This window comes from Micromys minutus (assembly GCF_963924665.1).
Source record: "Micromys minutus genome assembly, chromosome: 3".
Classification (NCBI taxonomy): Eukaryota; Metazoa; Chordata; class Mammalia; order Rodentia; family Muridae; genus Micromys; species Micromys minutus.
Window position 1 is genome coordinate 2,956,376 of NC_137972.1, and position 22,421 is coordinate 2,978,796.

The 22,421-nt window shown below is 47.1% G+C and overlaps 1 protein-coding gene across 2 annotated transcripts in view; it reads left to right on the top strand.

Annotated features, from left to right (window-relative positions):
• The window catches only part of ITPR2 (inositol 1,4,5-trisphosphate receptor type 2), a 355,767-nt gene that overhangs the window by 92,829 nt on the left and 240,517 nt on the right, over positions 1-22,421 (top strand). For both annotated transcript variants that reach the window (XM_080914558.1, XM_080914557.1), the window contains 10 exons: positions 320-471; positions 5,771-5,870; positions 6,231-6,391; positions 10,100-10,241; positions 13,394-13,555; positions 17,436-17,608; positions 19,023-19,142; positions 19,226-19,411; positions 20,569-20,820; positions 21,940-22,084. In XM_080914558.1, coding sequence (XP_080770684.1) covers positions 320-471; positions 5,771-5,870; positions 6,231-6,391; positions 10,100-10,241; positions 13,394-13,555; positions 17,436-17,608; positions 19,023-19,142; positions 19,226-19,411; positions 20,569-20,820; positions 21,940-22,084 — 1,593 coding nt within the window. The remainder of the gene's footprint in view (positions 1-319; positions 472-5,770; positions 5,871-6,230; positions 6,392-10,099; positions 10,242-13,393; positions 13,556-17,435; positions 17,609-19,022; positions 19,143-19,225; positions 19,412-20,568; positions 20,821-21,939; positions 22,085-22,421) is intronic.

Genomic DNA, 22,421 nt, shown 5'->3' on the forward strand with positions numbered 1-22,421 from the left:
TTGAGTCCATGGCTTTTAGAGAGTTCTAGTGACTGACTTCAGTGTGGAGGGTCAGATCATTATGCTGTAAATAGGTATATAGCCACCAGAGAAAGAGCTGTGATTGTTGTGCTTAACGGCATACTCAGGTCAGACCACTGCTCCTGGGAACAAGGGTTGTATGACTGCTTATAATCATTGCAAGGGCCCGAGCCCAATCTTCCGAAGGATGATTCAGAATAGACATTCCGGTAACCCGGTGAAGGGGTGGGGTCCGGGTTAGCTGCAGCAGTTACGACTAAATCCGAGGATGCTGAATAACCTTGGACCTCTTCCGCAGAGAGACGGGGAGCTTCAAACCTCAAAGAAAAAACGCCAGTCAGGGGAGAAGATCATGTACACTCTGGTCTCAGTCCCGCACGGAAATGACATCGCGTCCCTTTTTGAACTCGATGCCACAACTCTGCAGAGAGCTGACTGCCTGGTTCCGAGGTAAAAAGAAATATGAAATAAGAGAGAAATGAATGAGTAAAAAGTTAGGCTGAGCAGGTGCTCCTTTGAATAGCTTCCCTGACAGGTAGGGTATGAAGAGTGGTATTGATAGAAGTTTCCAGAAGAGACTGTGAGTAAAGATGCTCACAGAACATTCTGACTCACTCTCTCAGGTGAACACTAATGCAGCTTATTTTATTCGAATAAATAATTAAAATGTCCAGGACCAAAGACGTTCTGAAAAATTTATTAGAATCATTCATTCGCTCGTGTGGCCTTTGGTTACAACAATGAAAAGAAATCTAATAGCATTTTAAATCTAAACTTTGCTGCCTTCGATGTCGGATTCCCACTTGGCTCATTTACTAGTTCGTTTTGTTGCTGGCCCAGCTAAAACATACCTGTTGGCCGTCAGTTACAAGGCAAGCCTGGCCCCAGGCGTGCAAAGGAGAAACAGGGTCACCGGGCCAATGGACATGTGAGCTGAGTTTGACTTCGAACTCATGGGTCACAACCAGTGCCCTAAGCCAGATCTGGTGTCTCTGCTCATTAAGCCAATTAAACGAGCCAAATCGAAGTGAAAAGCAGATAAGGAGATTTATTCAGTGCAGCCACCCTGGGAATCGGGGAGGCAAGCACCTCTCCAGAGCACCGTCTCCACGAGGCCTGTAAAAAGGTAATGAAGTGCTTAAGAGAAAAACCTTTGAGGGCTTAGGCTAGGCCAGGGGGTGCAGAAATGGCCTCTCTAAGGAAAGGCTGCATGAACTGAGTGGTTTCCCCTTGGAGAGGAATGTTCTAGGCAGCAGAAATAAGAGGTGGAATAAGCTTGAGAAATTCTAGGTGGCTTATGGCTTTCAATGAGGCCATCGCAGTGGCTGGCACCTGAGGGGGGGAGGGGCACGGGGAGAGTCAGCCAGGGTTCCATGTAGAGAGGTTATTGGATTCTTTAGTGTGAATGTGAGCATTTTTGTTAAACGTTTTGTTTGTTCATTTCCTAGACGCAGTGAGTCTTGCCAGTGTTGTTAGGCTAAGTGGGGTGATCTGATTTGGCTGTGCTGGCACAGGTGTTGCAGATGGCGGTGGTTAGGTTGAAAAACCACACAAAACTGCAGGCACGCTTCTTCAGTGTCGCGCAGGTCTGTGATTACCTTGCTCACCAGGGGTGCTGCTGACCGGTGGCCCGGGCGGAGCCCCTCTCTCCTGCCTATGCCCTCCAGTGTAGCCTGTCAAGAGATGCCCTGTGCCTTTTTGGGGAATCTCGATCATGACTCTAACTCATTTTAGAGCCAAGTCAGCAAAAATGGGGTCTATCTAGATTCATTGTGGGAGAATCTGTTTAACGGAGTGGCAAGAAGCCACAATCGGGTGCATAGATAAGGTTATTAAGTCTCGATGTGCAAGAGTGTTAGCTACTGCTGTTCAGAGTGGTTGAAGGTCTTTTCTGGTTTGCGAAGGATCTATGTTAACGTGAGTTTACTGTAATTCACTGTGTTATAGCTAACAAAAACTCTTAACACTCTTACATCCTCATCTGAAATCCTCGAATGCTTAGTGCCTGTCAAACCTCCTGTCAAATTCTTCATAACCATTTTCCGGCTCTGTCATGGGTAACCCTCCGAGGTCAGAGGTCAGAAGCTGAGTTACAGCAGGCCTTCTCAGACTGGCTGAGAAAGATCTGAGAAGTGGGTGGGTCTGGGTCCTTCTGAGAGCAGTGGAGTCAGACTTGGGGTAACATGTGGACACAGCATCTTTTAAAAGCATTATCCAGTGGATTCCAGTATAGTGTGCAGTGTTTCTCAAACTTTACACTCCTATGGTACGATCTTTTCCTGGAGGGATGTGAACTTCCCCAGACTGTATGTCGTTGGGAAATGTAGGAACAAATGGCAGGAGTCTGTGTTGAGGGTGTCATTACCCTCCCTACTGTCATGAGCGAACACCAGCAGGTCCAGTCCTAGTGGTCACTCAGGCCTGTCTGATGAAGACTGTAATGGCCCTTAAGCTCAGAGAACATCAACGCTATAGTCAGCTGGGTAGACTGTTAGCCCAGGTTGTACCGAATCAGCCATGGGGATCTGATACAGATACTTTGTGACTCCTTGGGCTGCAGTGGGCCCCAGAGGGTCCTTTCCTAGCAAAGCCCCAAAGCCTTTGCATCAAAGGCTTAGAGCAGGGCTCCCAGTCTTTCCAGTGCTGATGGCTACTTTTCTCTAAGCACTGGTTTAACTGGTGTGTGCTGCAACCGGGGCTCCAGGAGACAGTGACTCAGCCGGACATTGTTTTCATGTGCACATGAGGCAGGGTGTGTTCCTGGAGCACGGGACGTGAAATCTTCCGTGAACTGCTGTCCCACAGCAGTGCCCTTAAACTGTAGACCGCCAGACTGCCGGCACATCTCCGTGACGTAGTCCCTAAATCCTGGCAGGCTGCGCTAACACTCTGGGTTATCATCTCTTCAGCTTGCAACCCAGAGGTACTGGTTGACTCAAAGGGTACACCCAGGCTGAAAGCCTTTCTGATCTGAAAACTCTAACCTGACATGACCCAAGAAGTTTTGGGAACCAGTATTAACACTGCAGTGGAAATCCTGCTCCTGACTGTGTGATGGACAGCAGTTAAGATATTGTATAAAATCACCGTTGGCGAGATGGCTAAGGCACATGAATGTCATGTCTAGACTTGGGTCTCATCTCTAGATTGTTCATGATACACCTGCTCCGAAATGTTTAAAAAGTATCTGAATTTCAACCACTCTGGTTCCAAGCTGTCTTTGTTGGTTTTCCTATTGCAGTGAGAGGACGCCATGTGAAAGAAAGCGTTTAGTTTGGGGATTCGTGGTTCCAGAAGGTTGGAGTCCATGGCCATCATGGCGGGGGAGCATGGCAGCAGGCAGGCATGGTGCAGTAGCAGTTGCTGAGAGCTTTCATGCTGGGAGGGAGGGGGAGGGGGAGGAGAGACTGGAGAGGGGAGATGGTGGGGGGGAGAGGAAGGAAGTGGGAGAGGGAAGAGGGAGTATTCTAACTGCATTGGGGCAAGACTTTTGGGACCTCAAAGTCAATCTCTAAGATACATCTCCTCCAACAAGGCCACAGCTCATAATCTCTCCCAAACAATTGCACCAACTGGGGACTAAGCATTCAAACATACGAGCCCATGGACACTACATATCATTTAAACAACCACACAAGCATTTTGAAGGAGGGGAAATCACCCGTGTTGAAAAGTGTAAGGACAAAATACTGCCCACTGTGTAGTGCATGGTGCATGTGCACTTTCCAGGCCTCAGGACCCAGTGGAGAAGACAGCCGCAGTAGGCGGCATCATCCCCTACTTAGAGGATTCTGGGTGCTAAAGCAGAGGCATTTCTGGCTATTTGGACAAGGGTTAGGTGCTTGCCATGGTAGGTATTTGACACTCACTGTGTGTTTTACCTGCTTTTATGAACCAGAAGAACATGATAATGGTTGAGTTTCCCTGAGGCATTTGATATCAGGTCCTCTCTGGTCCTAAAATGTTGTACTTTAGAGTGGATGACGTATTGTGCTTTAGCTTTAGGTTGAACAGCATGCAGTAGGTCTTTTCTCTTATGGGCACTGTGCGCTCTTGTTGAAGAAGTATTGGGACTGAGATATGAGGAAGGGGACACCATGTAATGAGGTGACATGCTCCTCAGCAGCTCTGCCGTGGTGCACATAGATGATTCTTACACTTGATTCCAGAAGCCGTCAGATGCAGAAACATCGCTCACGCAGAGAGTGAGTCCTAGCTGAGCCCCTGGTTGAAATACACCTACCGTCAGAACACAGGTGTGTGTGTGTGTGTGTGTGTGTGTGTGTGTGTGGTAAAGACACCTTATGTAGTGCCCATTGCCGATTCTTCAGACCGTAACTCACACCCCAAGAAGCTTATCTACCATAAGTCTTTTCTTTAAGAAAAAAAGTTTTCAATAGAGTATTTAACAAAAGCAAAATAAATAAATACATAAGTGAATGAATGAGAGAATAATCTAATCAATCAATCAATCAATCAATCATCGATCAATATGTCCGAAATGTGAAAACAGCCAAAGTAAAAAAACCAAAACGAAAACCAAACCAAACCAATAACAACAACAACAACAATAACAAAAAACACCCCTAAAGTTAGTCTTAGGAGTTAAGAAAGCAATATATAAACAAAAAATTATCAAAATAAATAGATGCATACTATAACAAATAGAGAAACAAAAACCACCAAATAGTTGTAATGATAGAAATATCTTTATAGCAGAAACTCCGTTAAATTTTTTGAGGCCAGAGAGTCAGTGGTTAAGACGATGGCTGGCTACCTCTCAGTTACAGGAGCTGAGGTCTGTTCCCACCCACACAGGGTGGGTCAAGGCCCCCTGTAACTTCAGCTGCAGGCCTGCTGCCCTCTTCTGGCTGCCGTAGGCACTGCACTCACCGGCGTTCACAGATTTAAATTTAGGCTGGCAGACACAGTGATGGCTTCTTGATGGTGTTTTCCTGTCTGCACCACCAGGCTTCGTTCTAATTCATCTCTCTTCTCTGTAACCCTGACAACCATCTTCTTCTCTACTCACGTTATTATCTGACTTAGGAACTGGGGTCAGTGTTTGAACATTAAACACGGAGATTGGCAATAAAAGTAGAGAAATCGGGGAAGCCCCACTAAGCCAGACACAGAAGGATGCGGTGTATGGCATGAAGTATGGGCTGGAGGTCCAAGCGTCTTTCTGCTCAGCCTCATCTTGGGAATGTGCCGGTCCAGCTGCTTAGAACTATTTACTTATTTAGCTGCCCTGAGTTATGCCTTCAATGGCCACAGCAGCTCCATGATTTGAGGCTATAAATGCCTTTCAGTTAGTAGTCTGGGAAACAGAATAAACTAGTGTTCATGAACCATGCTCCATGGTGTTTGAATACGAACCAGGGAGGTCTTAGGATCTGCATTTTCAAAAGGTTTCTGGCGAGGCTGATGGCTTAGGAAGTGAAGCTATGTGCTCCAAAGAAGCCCAGTCCAGGACTGTTTCTTCTTCCAGATCGATCCTGAGGCAGTTGCTAGTCTAAGACACTTTAGTGTCCACAGTTGAGTATGTCAATACTTAAAGGGTTTCAGTTAACAATTATTATTTTCTGCGTGTGCAGGACAGAGCACAGCCTTGTGGACTTGGTCCTTGCCTTCCATCTTCATGTGCATTCTGCAGATTGGACTCAGGTCCCCATCGTTGGGTAGCAAGCCCCTGTGCTCTCTGAGCCGTCTCACCAGACCTACATATTTTTATATCCTTTGCTTTTAGGAACTCCTACGTACGGTTAAGGCATTTATGCACCAACACCTGGGTCACAAGCACCAGCATCCCCATAGACACAGAGGAAGAGAGGCCGGTCATGTTGAAAGTAAGTGTGGCTGGGAATTCCGAGGACTTGGGGAGACTGCAAGTTCATCAGGTCTCTGAATGGAGGGGTGCAGCAACGGGGCTGAGGGTCAGAAAGGAAGGATGCAGATATCAGAAAGGCAGAAGAGGATTCCAGGAGCATCTTCTCTACTTGGAAGTATTTGAGGCAGAGGGAGGGCATGTGAAAGAGACACCTGTCCAGTGCAGGAAATGGGTGTGGGGAGCCACCTTGTCCCTGGAGCCTTTCCTTAAGGATGAGTTCAGGAGTGAGCATTCCTCTGTCTCATCTGTCCCCACCCAATGTGTCTTGGTACCGAGGAGAGTGGTCTCCAGATCTTGCTTTAATGGAAACACATTGCAGATTGGGACCTGCCAGACAAAGGAAGACAAAGAAGCCTTTGCCATTGTGTGTGTCCCGCTGTCTGAGGTCCGAGACTTGGACTTTGCCAACGATGCCAACAAAGTGCTGGCCACCACGGTGAAGAAGCTGGAGAGTGGCAGCATCACTCAGAACGAGAGGAGGTGAGAGCCTTTTGAATGCGACTCCGAGTCACGAGGCGTTAACTGTTGATCTGAGTTTGGGGGTGAAGGCCTGTGGTCTCAGCACCCAGGAGGCAGAAGCTGGAGGACCAGGAGTTCAAGGTCATCCTCTGCTACATAGCAAGCTCAGAGCCAGCCTGGGCTACACAAGACCTTGTCCCTAAAAACTAGTAAAAACAAAAACCATGTACAGCCCAGCCAGGGATGGTAAAGTTAGAGAAACAGACGCTGTGGCCACTGGTTCATTCCTCAGCTGGACATTTTTGAACATTTGTCCAAAAGAAGCCCAGGACACAAGGGCAAAAATGTCCAGCCTTGTTCTAATCAACCCCAAACTATAGGCCATTCATGTTTGTCATAGTTGAAGAATCACATTGTACTATGCTCTTACAGTGGAGTACCATACAGCCAGGAACATGGATGAACTATACATACGTGTGATGGCATGGGTGAACCTCACAAGCTCTGAATTGGGTAGGGAAGAAACAGGATGGATATGTCCGTCATAAAGATCTGAGTGTTTGTCACTAAATGCATAAGTTCTAGATATATTGTATCATATGCCTTAGACACATGCCATAGAAAACATTGTTAAACATTGTTGCTACGTTGAGAAGCAGTCAAATGGGTCTCAGGTTCCTGTCTGTTCTTACCATCCTGTGGGACACGCGTCTGTGTCACACTCTGTGGTGGCCAGTAAAACAAGGCCATGACTGAAGGCCAGAGCCAGCTCACAGCAGAAACGGATCTCAGTGTGCAGATGGGAATGTTTCCTCTCTGTGGATTGTCTTGGCCTGCCTCCATGTTCACAGGAAGTCACCACACTTCTCCGAGTCTTACTGAGTGAAGGTTCCCGTTCACCGCGTTCGGTCTGTCTCATTAATCCTGCCACAGGCCGTTCTCCTCCAGATCGGCCTCTGGAGGACTGTTGAGCAGATGGCCCTGGACCACACCTTTGTAGTTCCCCACCTGTCCCCTGCAGCTTCAGTGAGAAACAACTGTAACTTCTGAGAATGGGAAGGCTGCATTTCTGATGACGTCACCCCTCACCCTGAAGCAGCCCACGCCGCGGGCTAGTGAGCAAGCGAACGGGCTTAGTCCCTCAACTTGAGGATTCAGTAGAAAATTCATTCTTAGAATAACTGACAACCCCGATGCTTCCCCCCACGGAGAGTGCGGTTATTATTAGCAATTCTTTTTATTCCAAACCAAGGTCAAAGGGAGGATTTGAGAACACCACAGGCCAGCCTCCGTCTGCCCATGTGCTTGGATCTCTCTCCTCCCTGTGATTTCCTTTAGTCACCCCAGGACGTGACTCCGTGGATGCAGCTCCTGTGTCAGGTTTCATGTTCCTCCATCTTAGATATTCTCATTAGAATTTTCTGGTTGTGTACTACATGACTATGCCAAGAAAACAGAGGATTAGGAGTGCATCGTGTGTCTGTGTGTGCATGTGTAGCCTGAGAAGGTGCCACACTTCTTACAGTCTCGGAGGGATCTGCTTTGTCCACGGAGGGCCCTCTGTTACGGCTCCTCAGAGGTACAGCTAATTCCGTGAGACCGAGCGCTCACTTGATATGTTCCGCTTGGTATGTTCCAGGTCCTGGTCATGCAGCGTGTGCTCTGGGTGCTGAAAGGGCTGTTGCGCCCACTTCCTCATTCAGACTGGGATGTGGAACATGGCTCAGTCCCAGAGTGTTTATCCATTCAGTCAGAGACTATGCTAGACTTGCTTCTAAACCCAGCACCTTAAGAACATCATGTCTTTATGTGAAGGACAGAGCTGAGTAGGTGTTCATATAAAACACATCATGTGAACTATAATGTATCCCTCCCTCCCTCCCTACTTCCCTCCCTCCCTCCCTCTTCCTCCCTGGGTCTCCCTCTCCTCCCCTCTCTTCTTTTTCTTCCTCCCCTTCCCTCCCATAGCCCAGGGAGTCCTTGAACACTGTGTAGTCAATCACAACCTTGATCTCTTCAACTTTTTTCCTTATAATCTGCTTGTAAAATCTCCGTACGCTGTTACCTGTACTCCCTTTGGTACTTAATGTGTGTGGGTGATTTTTACACTCTCATTCCTCAGAATGAAAAGTTCTGCTGGTTCTTGGCCTCACCCACCCACCCCTCATTCACACCTATCGTTTTAAATTCCGTTCTCTTGCAGTAACTGCTTTGTCTGCTGAGGGCTGACAACGTGCTCGCTCATTGAAATGTCACCGAGGATGGCTTTGTGACTTGGGCTTTATTAGCAAGGAACCAGCCTTCTGGTTTTTAGCGAGGTGGCTGTCTCTCCTCACGTCAGCTTGCTGTGTGTTTTGTGATTAATTATGCGGGTTAGTGGGAAATCGTTGCCTTTTCTCTGGGCACTCAGTCATTTTCTATCTGCAATGGCATGGCCTCCGCCTGACCTCTGCCCACACCTTGTGTGTTCCCTCTGGTAAGGGAGGCTTGCGAGCTGTGTGATCACAGGCAGGGAGGCTCTGTACTCCTGTCCCTCAGGACCTGCCTAGCTGCAGCACACGCAGTGCTCTCTGCAGGGGAGCCTCTGTCTGCCTTCACCATTCTGTCCGTGCAGCCCCGGGTGTCCCAGAACTCCCTCTTGCTCTGTAGACCAGGCTGGCCTAGAACTCAGAGCTCTGCCTGCCTCTGCCTCCTGAGTGCTGGGATTGAAGGTGTGTGCCATTTGCTGCTCCTGGCTCTTACTTTGTTCTTGACCATGTGGCCTTTTTAAAATTTCAGGTGTGTGTCTTTTAAAATACATAATATACATTTTAACTAACTTTGCTAAATCTGACAAGAAGTCTGTTGCATAGCTTTTCTTAGGAGTATGTAAGCAGACAAATACTCATCTCTGATAGAGAACTGATATCAGACCAAAGTAATGATTCCATCCAAGTGTCACTTATCATATAAATATATATGTATATTATACACATATATGTATATGTAAAATATATAATATATAAATATAAAACTTATATTAATATAACATGTTATTATATTAATTATATACTAATTATTAATCAATTAATAAAATTAATTAAGAATGCAACTATTAATTAAAAATACAATTATATAAAAATATAATTATATGAATATATTAATGTAACAATACATAAATATAAACATTATCATATGTCAATAATGTCTGTACATATGATTTTATGTAGTATATACAATAATGTTCTTCTCATTACCCCATTAACTATTACCTGTTTTAAGAATAATCAAGAGTCATGACAAAGCTGAACCTCTTCTTTTTCTTGTCTAAACCCTAGTTCCGGTTATAGAGTTAGCAAGAGGCAAGATTTATGTTCAAGCTGAATGTCCATTGAGCAGAGAAACACTTGGCCCCAGGCTCACTCCAGCCTGCTGGGACCACCTGGTGTCACAGGGTTGTTCTCAGAACGAAGACACTAACTCACAGTCGTGTTATCTCCCCAGACCACTGGTCCTTGAGACTCACAGGATCTTATTTAATAACTGTTTACAAATAGTTGATAAGTTGAAATTGGAGTCATGGGTGGGGGATAAGGTGAGAGTTCAGGTGAGTAGCAATTGCCTTTGGTATTACATTTCATTGATTAAATATGTTTAAAAAGAGTTTAGCTTTCTTAGTGTTTTGGTTCTTACACTTAATCTTTAATAGTCTAAAACTGTCACCATCTTTTTTGGGTGTGTATGTGATAGGTTTGTGACTAAGTTGTTGGAAGACCTCATTTTCTTTGTGGCTGATGTGACCAACAATGGACAGGACGTTCTGGATGTGGTCATCACCAAGCCAAACCGGGAAAGGCAAAAACTAATGAGGGAACAGAATATCCTGGCACAGGTGAGTAGCTTAAGGAGTCTAATCTGCATATTTTATGTTTTGAGTTATGGCACCAGGGAATCTTTGTATCAGTCATGCCTTGCTGCATAACAAATGGCACCTACACACTTATTTCAGCTCCTGGGAGTTTTAAGTGTGAGAGTTGCTTCTGTGGGTGGTACTTGCTCAGGGGCATTCTCAGAGGGACTGCCAAGCTGTTAAGTGTGGTGACTGTCATCCCAAGGGTGGACTTCCCAGATTGCTCATAGAGTTTAGTACAAGTTTAGTGACAACAAGGCACATCCTCCCTGTGAAAGTTAGTGTTAGCTGCAGCTTGACAGACGCTGGGGAGACAGGATGCTGGACCTTCCTATAGGTTAATTGATGTTGGAAGACTCTAGGCCATCCCCTGGCCCCCAGGGAAGACCTGAGACTGTAAAGTGGAGAATGATCTGAGCACAGCATCGCTGCGGTCCCTCTGCCTGTGCACACAAAAAAGCAGCTTCCTCAAGCTTCCGATGTGCTTTCTCCACTGTGAAGGGCCTTGGTCTTCAAAAGAAAATGGTTCCCCTTAAAAGTGAGGGATACGGAGGGGTCGGGGAGACCCGGACTCAGCTATGGAGTCTTTAAGACATCATTGCAGACACTGCCACAGCAATCACTTTCAGAGAATTCTATAGGGACATGGATGGTGGACCTGAGGGAGGGACCATTCGGGGCCAGCTTAGAGGTATCCACCACATAGTCCTAAATGTCTGGTGTGGTCAGAACACTTCCAGAAACTGCCTTGGAAAAACTTGTGACTAGAATTTCTAGGTGACTTTGGAGTCATTCTGCCTTGGACCGGCTGGTTTTGTGTCAATTTGACACAAGCTGGAGTTATCACAGAGAAAGGAACCTCTGTTGAGAAAATGCCTTCATGAGATCCAGCTGTAAGGCATTTTCTCAACTAGTGATCAAGGGGGGAGGGCCCAGCCCATTGTGGGTGGTGCCATCCCTGGGCTGGTGGACCTGGGTTCTATAAGAAAGCAGGCTGAGCAAGCCAGGGGAAGCAAGCCAGTAAGTGACATCCCTCCATGGCCTCTGCATCAGCTCCTGCTTCCTGACCTGCTTGAGTTCCAGTCCTGACTTCCTTTGGTGATGAACAGCAATGTGGAAGTATAATCGGAATAAACCCTTCCCAACTTGATTATTGGTCATGATATTTTGTGCAGGAATAGAAACCCTGACTAAGACATACCTGCCTTCGTCTGCTCTAGAAAGGCATGAGAATCTGTTCTAGAGCTCTCAAGTGCATAACATACCAGTAAATTAATTTGCTTCCTGGCAACCTGCACATGGACATTCTTGCATTTACACGTTTTTATTGTTTCATTAGTATATTAATTATGTTTATCTATAAATATATAATAAATAATAATTAAAATAATTACCTTTGCATTAACCACATATGGCCTCAAGGAAAAGCCTTAAAAACATACAGGTCATAGCACTAATTAATTAATATTAATTAACATTCCATGCTGAGTTGAGGAAGGAAAACTGAAGACAGTGTGGTTGAGATCCACATAATGTCTGAAAACAGTGTTTTTATGAAATAAAGTAAAGCTTACAGGTCTCAAGGAAAAAGTTTCTGACAGCAGTAAATTGTTTTCAGAAAGCATTTGATTTCAGGGACCTTTAGGACCTTGAGTGAATTATGCATGTATTAACAGCTGTGTCAAACTTTTTATTTCATAATGTAAATATGGGATAATTCCAGGTCTAGGGCACATAAAATTCTTCTTTTCAAAAATGATTTAATTTCTTGAGAACTTTATACATAAATACTGACTGCATTTATTTTCTGCCACGCCCCCTCCTCTCCCAAGGTCCCTCTCCTCCAAATTCATGATTTCCCCCTTTATTATTAAGTGTATATACATTTGTATGTGTATACAACCCAGTGAGTTCACATAGTGTTGCTCATTTGTGTCCAGCGTTGACCTCTCGGTACCGGACGAGCTGTGTAGGATTTGGTTCTGGAGCAAGCACCGAGCACCTCTAGCTTTTCACTTAAGGGTGGGTGGGGTTGTGTGGAATTTCCCTTATCCAAGTTTACACGTCAACTGGCCCTGTCCTTACACAGGTCTTGTTCAGGCAGCTGTGTTGTTTAGTTCACAGGTCACACATAAAAGGCACAATCTCACAGAGGTGTCCTTGTCTTCTGGTTCTTACACTCTTCCCAGCTCCTCTTCGGTGACTTTCTGAGCCTCAGGCACAGGGGACGAGTGTATTAGACAGGCGTGGGCACCCCATGGCCATGTCGTCTCTGGAGTCTCACCAGTTGTGGATCCCTGAAATAATCTCCACCTGTTGCAAAAAGAAATTCGGGAACATAAAACTCAAGGAAACACACTGTCATATTTCAAGGGACTATTCCTTTCCATTTTGTACTCTGGTTTTGAGGCTCCTGGCCTTGCTCTCATGTCTCCTCTAGAACGATCTCAGCCTGCTGGCTTCTCTCTGGTAGGCCCTCCAGCAGTCAGAGTGGCTTTCTTCTTCTGCGTTTCTACTGCTCCCTGACCAGTAAGAACTTGGCTCCCTGTAGGAGAGCAGTGAAGGGATATGAGAATGTCGCGCATTTAGAATCACTGGTATTGGTGCATAGGCACTTGGAGTTATTGCCTTTTGCCTAGAACAAGGTGCGAGTGACATTTGGAAGCCATTACCTGATATAAATGCCAGGTAAAATAAGTGCACATGTTCTTTATATTGTTTTAATTTGAGGAAATTACCGAAAAGGAACAGAATAATAAAAACATATAGGAAACATATTTTAATTCATCTAAATGTTTCTGTGTAGCTTCATTCAAACACCTAAGTATTTACCATCTTAATAAAAATACAATTTCAAAATTAAATCAAACATGCTATTGATGTAGTGGACTGGTTGACTTTGGATACTCTTTTGAGCAGTGGGGTTTTGGTTTGTTCATGTACATTATACAGGACTAGCAGCCACTAAGTACCTTCCCCTACTACGCAGGGAGCGGGGAGTCTTTGCATTAATTCTAGTCACATATTTCCACCGTGTATTTAAGTCCGTGTTATTTATTTAAAACGTTAATAGGGTGCAAATCATGCGCGTGCGTGTGTGTCCATCAAAACAGGAGATCTGTTTATTCCTCCAGGTGTTTGGGATCCTTAGAGCTCCTTTTAAGGAGAAGGCTGGAGAAGGTTCTATGCTCAGACTGGAGGACCTGGGCGACCAGCGCTATGCCCCGTACAAGTACGTGCTCCGCCTCTGCTACCGGGTGCTGAGACATTCGCAGCAGGACTACAGAAAGAACCAGGTGGGTCCCGAGCCTCAGCGTGGACTTCGGTACTGTAGACTGGAGGAGGCAGAAATTGGACTTTGCAATGTGGGCAGCCCAGAGAACCATTTACAGATTGTGGAGACAAAGAGTTGCTCGTTCTTAGCCGAGCTTCTGTGCGTGGTCCCCGCACCTGCTGAGCTGGGTACCTTGACCCATTCTTGGCGTGAGGAGCTTGGGAGGTCACCTAAGATGCCTTCTAGTGGCAAAGAGGCGCTGGAAACAGGAGCAAGGGGAGGGAGAGTGGGGGCAGGATTTCGGCTCAGGGGCCAGGGAGCTCTGGCGAGTGGTGGCAAGTGAGAATCAGCTGCATGGGGGCCGGCGGGTTTGTTTGATTGATTGAGTGGAAGAGAGAATAATTGGACTGGCTACTTTTCTTGTCCTTGTGACCAAATTTCAGATATGAAGAAACTCAAGGGAGAGAAGGCTTATTTGGGCCCACAGTTTGAAGGTGAACAGTCTCTCGTGGCAGCTTATGGTTCCTTGTAACTCCAGTAAACACACGTGCACACGCACTCATGCACACACATGCACAGGCAGGCAAAACACACACACACAATACAAATCGTCTTTAAAAGTCTGTAATATTCTGCATTGGCTTCAGGAAGGCAAGTGTCTGACATACATCGATTTACACTGTTGATCACCTGACGCTTCTTCAGCAATTTCTTACATAGCAGAAGGGTCCCTGTATCACTGATGTTTGCAGAGTTTAGGTCATGAGAGGCTATGGCTGAGAGAGGGCTGGGAGGCAGGGCCGTATAGCAGAGCTCAGGGTGACAGATTAAAGGCGGGGGATGGCAGGGGGGATGGTGCTGGGTGGGATGGTGGTGGGGGTTTGGAGGAAGGTTAGGAGAATGGTGGGAGGCAGAGGGATGAGGAGTGGGGGATGGAGGAAGGTTGGGGGATGGTGGAGGGTTGATGGGATAGTGGGAGTAGGAATATGGTGGAGGGTGGAGGGGATGGTGGAGTATGGGGGATGGGAGGAGGTGGAGGATGGTGGGTGGGGTGGTTGGGGTGTGGGGTATTGAGGCAAGCTAGCAGCAGTCATTTTGTTCCTTCCTCACAGTTTTAAGTTGGTTTCACAAATCAACTTAGTTTAAACAGGATCAAGAATGGAGGAGGGAAGCTTGCAGTACACTCAGACGTACAGTGGTTTTGTTTTCTGTTTTCATTTTTTTTTTATCGTGGTGTTGGGAATAACTTGTTAGCAGGCAGGCAACTTGACTCTCCCACACCCTCAGCTGCCAGATGCAGTTTTAAGAATGGATCCTGCGTGCAAACCCAGGCTCCGAGTCAGCTCCTGAGAGCTTGGAAGTATTTTGGCAAGAAAACTTTATTTTCTTCCCTTCAGGAGGAATGTGTTAAAATATGTTGGCTTTGGAAATCAGCTTCAAGATTAAGGAAGTGCTGATAAGAATATGTAAAACAGGTTAGCTAGATGATAGATAATCCGCCCAGAAACAGCAAGCAGACGGTATAAACAGGCCCTTAAACGTATCCTGAATTCAGACACTTGACACACAGCCACGGTGTAAGAGAATCTCTAGTGCCAGCCGTGTGCTGAACCTAGTGCTCTTGGTTGGACGCTGCCACTGGCTTTGTAATCCAGTCTCACTACATTCCCGTAGGGTGGCAGTGTAGAGAGTGGCTTTCACGTCTCCACAGGAAGGGCTATGGACACAGAACACTAAGGCCGACCTTCAGACGTTCAGGGATTGTGGCACTTCCCTTCTTGGGTCGCCTGAGCTAGTTCCTTCTCTTGTAGCTGTGATCAAACCCATCTAGGAACAACTGACAGGAGGAGTTGTTTGTCTGGCTCAGTTTGAGGACCCAATGCGTCATGGCAGAAGGTCTGGTGACTTTGTGGGGGTGGCAGCTTAAGACAGTGCTTTGTTACATCAGGCACTCGGTGTTCAGAAACATGATGGGAGTCTACCCTGGAAACACGTCTCTCCTGGCAAGCAAACACATATGGGCATGTGCACATACATGTGTGCAAACACACAATCACCTGCCTGGGTAGAAAGTGACATGCTTTCTAGATGTCCTTGAAGATGTTGCAATGGGTGATTTACTCCTGTCCTGTCCTCTCCGTCCCTCCCCTTCCCTCCCCTTCTCTAGAGATGACTCACCGCCTTGAGCAAGGATAAGACCCCAGGTGCTCACCAAAGCATTAGACCTGCACACACAAAAAGGCAGGAGTAGCTGAGGGGAAGGAAGTGGGGTCCAGCAGGGGTAAGAGTCATGAGGAGAGGGTGACGGAGGGCAGATATGGCCACAGTGCCTGTGTGCAGAGTACTGTCCAAGGTAAAAACCAAGACTGCTTCGCCTTCAGCAAGAGGCAGTGTGAAGATGTCTTCCCTCTCTGCTTGGCCTGGGTGGAGTCACTGAGGAGAATCACCTCTGGACAGGCTCGTGAGGGTGTTTCTCGGTTTTACCTGATGACAGAAGACCTTGAGTGTGGGTAGCAATGTCCCATGGGGTGGGTCCAGGACTAAAGAAAAGGAGAAGGCAAACTGAGCACCAGCCCCCACACTCGTAACTAAGTGCAATGTGACCCGCCTACCTTCTGCCTCCTAGCACAGGGATCCTGATCCTGTATCCCCTGGTCCCGAGGCACAGTCAGCCCCTCTCCTAAGATGCTCTCCTGGGTTGTTGATCTCTCTACGACAGTGGTTCTCAACCTTCCCAAGGCTGCAACCATTAATACAGTTCCTCATGCTGTGGTGGCCCCGGCCATAAAATTACATTCATTGGTATCTCTAACTAATTTTCTACTGTTGTGAGCGGGGATGTAGACATCTGTGTTTTCTGATGGAAGTCGGCCAGGACTGTGAAAGGGTTGCTTGAGCCCCGTAGGGGTCGCGACCCACAGGTTAAGAGCTGGTCCAGGGTAACTCTAAGTAGCTTTCTGATGGTTTATAGAACAAGGTTTTAAAACGTGGGCCGAAAGCTTTGTATTTTCCCCGTTTTTCTTTATACTCCCATAAAGAGCTCATGTGTGATTTAGTGCTAACCCAGGCCTTTAATGTTGTGTCTGGGTTTATTATCATTTAGAGAACTCAATAGCACCTCTAATTTCATTTAATTATTTATCAGCATCTTGGACATCGGTCTCATCTTGGAAGTGTGACTCTGGTGGTCATAAAAGTGTGTAAATCAGTGTGCAGTGTTAAAGTGATACCCTGCACAAGAGTTTTACTTCAGTTAATTGGCTGCCCAACAGGAAGCCATTATGACGGAAGGCCGCAGAGTGCTTTCCAGACTATAATTAGACTTGTGGAACCAGCATCACCTTCAAGGACTAGATATGTCCCGGCATATTTTACCCAAGGCAAAGCCCACTGTCCATTCAATAAACCGTCTCATAATAGAAACAGAGGTGCATTCCCAAGGACAAACCCCCAGAGATGGAGAGAACCTTTGTCACCAAGGAGGGTGCATTCCTTAGCTCTAAGGTTACATGGATGTGTGGCTGACACAGAGTGTGAAGACAAGTGATCTTAGCAGAGTGAGTGTGAGGGCAGAGAGCAGGGTGGGAGAGACAGCTCAGTGGTTAGGAGCACTGGCTGCTTCAGGTCCTACGTGGGAGCTTGCAACGCCCCGTAACTCCAGTTCTGGGACTTCTCTTTTGGCATCTGTGGGTACTGCACACATGTGGTACAGAGACATATGTGCGCACTCGTGCATACACACACACACACACACACACACACACACCATTAAACACAGAACAAAAAGCAGACATAAGTAATGCATTACTGAAGCCCTCAGTGACATTGTCTCTCTCACTGCTATGATAACATGTTGGTCTCTCTCTCTCTCTCTCTCTCTCTCTCTCTCTCTCTCCCCACAGGAGTACATTGCTAAGAACTTCTGTGTTATGCAGTCTCAGATCGGCTATGATATTTTGGCAGAAGACACGATCACAGCCTTGTTACACAACAACCGCAAACTGCTGGAGAAACACATCACGGCCAAGGAAATCGAGACCTTCGTCAGCCTGCTCAGGAGGAACCGGGAGCCGAGGTCTGCTCTGGTGTGGCTGGTGGGGGTCACGCCAAGCTCTGCTCTAGTGAGGTTGCACTACAGCAGGGGCTTGTGCATTACCCTTTGGCCCATGCTGCCTCAGAGTACAGAGCGGCCAAGGACACCCACAGTGCTTGCTCCCCTGTGTCCTGTGATAGCAGGTGCCAGATGATGAACAGGCACTTCCTGAAGTGTGTGTCCTAGCCCTCTTACACACTCCTGAAGTGTGTGCCGTAATCCTGTTACACATTCACCTTCTGAAGTGTGTATCCTAACCCTGTTACACATTCCTGAAGTGTGTGCCCTAACCCTGTTACACACTCACCTTCTGAAGTGTGTGCCCTAACCCTGTTACACACTCATCTCCTGAAGTGTGTGTCCTAACCCTGTTACACACTCCTAAAGTGTGTGTCCTAACCCTGTTACACACTCACCTTCTGAAGTGTGTGCCCTAACCCTGTTACACACTCATCTCCTGAAGTGTGAGCCCTAATCCTGTTACACACTCACCTTCTGAAGTGTGATCCCTAACCCTGTTACACACTCATCTCCTCAAGTGTGTGCCCTAACCCTGTTAGACACTCATCTCCTGAAGTGTGTGTCCTAACCCTGTTACACACCTCCTGAAGTGTGAGCCCTAATCCTGTTACACACTCACCTTCTGAAGTGTGAGCCCTAACCCTGTTACACACTCACCTTGTCTGTTTTTTTCTTTGTGTGTGTGTGTGTGTGTTTTGTTTTGTTTTGTTTTTTGATATTTGGTTTTGGGGGAACTCACTTGAAAGTTCTAGTGGATGAAAATCACCCAATAAACAGAGGCAAACAACCATTCAGAACAAGGCTTATTTGTAATGAGAAGAACTGTTAAAGCTGCCTTTAATGACGCAGTAGATGAACAACACGCAGAGAAATACCGCACAGAAGCAACGTTAAAACAACGTCAAAATAAGCTTTTCTTATTAAACTCCAAATTACACTTTGGTTGTGGGGACTGTACTGAAATGCTTTTGCCTTGGGCTGGTGAGGTGGCGCAGGTGGCAGAGCATTTGAAGTCTGACAGCACATGTTCGACGCCCTACTCTGGCAGAGGAACTGTGTGTGGTGGCACTTGGCTCACATCTGTGATTCCAGCATCCCTTGGGGAGGTGGGAGGTGGAGGCAGGAGGTCAGCCAGAGGCACACAGCACAGTGGGTGGGAGACAGAGCTGCCTGTTGGTCTCCATGCACACCATGACAGGCCACGCCCAAATCCAGACATGCACGAATGCTTCAACACTTAAAAAATTAACTTTTAAAAAAAGGAGTGGCTACACGCAAGATTCCGTGTGTAATAATGAAATTGTTGAGGAACCAGTAAAAGGTGTTCAGTTAAAATATGAAATGATTGTCTTAACGTTTGCCTTTCCCTCCCTAGGTTTCTGGACTATTTGTCTGATCTCTGTGTGTCCAATAGCACGGCCATCCCCGTCACTCAGGAACTCATCTGCAAATTCATGCTGAGCCCTGGCAATGCGGACATCCTCATTCAGACCAAGTAAGCTGCTCCGTGGGGTGTCTGTGGGGAACAGCCCTGCTGAAGTGTGAGTCCTAATGGAGTCATTGGTCACTGGTGTCCAGGCTGGTGTCCATGCAAGTGGAAAACCCCATGGAGAGCTCCATCCTTCCTGACGACGTTGACGACGAGGAGGTGTGGCTCTACTGGATTGACAGCAACAAAGAGCCTCATGGCAAGGCCATCAGACACCTGGCCCAGGAAGCCAGGGAAGGCACCAAAGCTGACCTCGAAGTTCTGACCTATTACAGGTACGGGGACACACACACTGCCACCGTGTGATTGCAGGGAGCCCGTGCTCTCAAACCTCTGAGAGTTACAGATACAGTCGGAGGGCATTTAAAAGTTGTGTCAGGGCGTGGGGGCTGAAAGGGTGAAAAACATTTCAAGGTGAAAGTCAACACCCGTGCTCTCCATTTTCTGACGAGCTTGGGGCTTTTGGGCAGGTGTTTCTTCCTGCTCCTGATGGGATGTGGGGCAGACCAGAAGCAGTAAGACCGTGGCTGTGGTTAGAGAAGAGCAACCGGGTGGGACAGATCTGGTGGCAGGAAGTAGCAGTGGGTCGAGATGGGCTCCTGTGAGCAGCTGATCTTCTGAACTCAAGAGGGACAGGTGTCTGTAGCTCTTACAGGTCACCTGTGTTTAGTAGCAAAAGCACTGGGCGGGCGGGGGGTCGTCAGAGGTCAACATGTTGGGGTCAGTAATCTAACTGGGGGGCTGGCAAGATAGCCTGGTAGGTAGGTACACTTGTCAGGTGAGCCTCACAACCTGAATTTGATCTTTGGGGTTCAGATCTTTGGGGCTTATTACGGGAGAAGAGAACCAACTCCCAAAGTTGTCCTCTGACTGCCACACAAGTCATGTGTCAAATGGACACCCTCTCTCCCCTTCAAAGATAACAACAACAACAACTGTTAATGACCTAACTGGCTCTATGAATTTAAGGGATAAAACCCAAGGCAGAAGTTGGTGGGAACCAGGGAAGGCTACAGAACCAGGGTCTCCCTGTTTTGGTATCTCTCAAAATCAAGCCAGTGGGGTGTCCTTAACAGCAGCACCGAGTGAGTGATCCTGTTTTCTTTCCAAACCAAGTGGGAACAAAATCAGTGTGGCTTTCAGAGACCTGTTCCCTCCCCAACAGAGGCTGGGGAAGGTAGGGAGAGGTGACTTCATGTGGCTCACTGTCCATTATAGGCCTGGTGGATTTGATATTAGGACAGAAAGCCTAGCCACAAGAGGTTATAGTGACAGGGATGGAACAAGACCCGTATTGTCATTTATTTACAGAGTTTGATTCGGTGTTGTAAGTACTTGGAAACAGTTGTCATACCTGGATGCTGGCTGTGCTTTGCCTGTTAGGGCCTTAATGGAGGTGACAGGGATACTGTAACACGTCTCATGCATTTAGGTACCAGCTAAACCTCTTTGCAAGGATGTGCTTGGACCGCCAGTATCTGGCCATCAATCAGATTTCAACCCAGCTATCTGTAGACCTGATCCTGCGGTGTGTGTCTGATGAGAGTCTGCCCTTTGACCTCCGAGCATCTTTCTGCCGACTCATGCTCCACATGCACGTTGACCGGGACCCCCAGGAGTCTGTGGTGCCCGTTCGATACGCCCGGCTCTGGACCGAAATCCCCACAAAGATCACCATTCATGAGTATGTTTGGAAACCTCATATCTTAGTTGGGGGTTACCATTTTCTGTGACCAAAGTAACTTGGGGAGGGAAGGGTTGATTTGGTTTATACTTCCACTGTTTATCCTTGAAGGAAGTCAGGACAGGAACTCAAACGGGGCAGGAACCTGAGGCAGGAACTGAGGCACAGGCCATAGAGGGATGTTGCTCACTGGCTTGCTCCCCATGGCTTCTTCAACCTGTTTTCTTTTAGCACCCAAGAACACCAGTCTAGGGGTGGGACCACCCACAATGGCACCTTCCGCACCAATGACTAAGAAGATGCATTACAATCTTTCCTACACCTTGATTCTAGGGAGGTAGTTTCTCAATTGATCCCCCTCTCCAGTTGACAGAAAACTATGCAGTGTATGGTATTCATTACTTTTTTCATTTCTGTGACCATTTAAATAGCCGAGGAGACATACTTTAATGAAGGAAGGGCTTATTTTGGCTCACAGTTCGAAAGGTCCATCTTAGCAGGGAAGGCTCAGCCCCAGGACCTTGAGGCAGCACCACCATGAATCCACACGCAGGAGGCAGAGGGAGCTCTCTTCTCATTTTTCCTCCAGCCCCGGTATAGTGCTTTCCACACTCAGAGTGGACCTTCCCTTTTCAGTTAATTGCTTCTGGATACATCCCCAAGATGTGCCCAGCGGTGTGTTTTCTAGAGGATTCTAGAAGTGAAGATGAGGTGTCACAGAGATGTTTAAATTCAGCAGACAAACACAAAGTGAAGTGTTTTCAACTTTGGAAGGAGAACGTAGGAAGGTATTTGCACACATTTGCACATGGATGTTCTCACTGTCTGAGAAGAGTCAGGATGCTCCCTTCCAAGGGCAAATGCAGGCTCGCTAGCAGGAAGCGTGGTTCTGGAAGCCAGTGGACAACTAACCCCAACACCCCAACACCCACGGCTTGCTGGGTGCCCGGTGCTCTGGCAGACCTCACCTGGCTCGGTCCATGTCAGCTTGCGTAGCCCCCGATGAGCGAGGTCGACTGAGGTGTTCAAGGCGGTGCACTCTGGGTGTCAGAGCGTGTAACAGCCCCACCCCTCAGTCCTTCAAGTCAAGTGAACTTGCTCTTCTGTCTGTCTGGGCAGGTATGATTCCATCACAGACTCCTCCAGAAATGACATGAAGAGGAAGTTCGCCCTGACAATGGAGTTTGTCGAAGAATATTTGAAAGAAGTTGTAAATCAACCCTTTCCTTTTGGAGACAAAGAGAAAAATAAACTGACATTTGAGGTATTTAAAACTGCTAAATTTATTTTCGGTGTGCCTAGTGCCCACGATGGTCAGAAGAGGGCATCAAATCCCCTGGAACCAGTTGTGAACCACCATGTGGGTGCTGAGATCCAAATCTAGGTCCTCTGGGAGAGCAGCAAATGCTCTAAATCACTCCAGCCCCTCTTGAGGCATTTAAATAGCCACACACGGCAGGATTGTGTACACACGGCAGGATTGTGTACACACGGCAGGATTGTGTATTCTTGCTAGAAACCAGATGCAATGAGCATCAAAGATTTTCCTTTGCTTCAATATTTAGAGTATTTGATATGGTTCCATGTTGATGATAAAAATA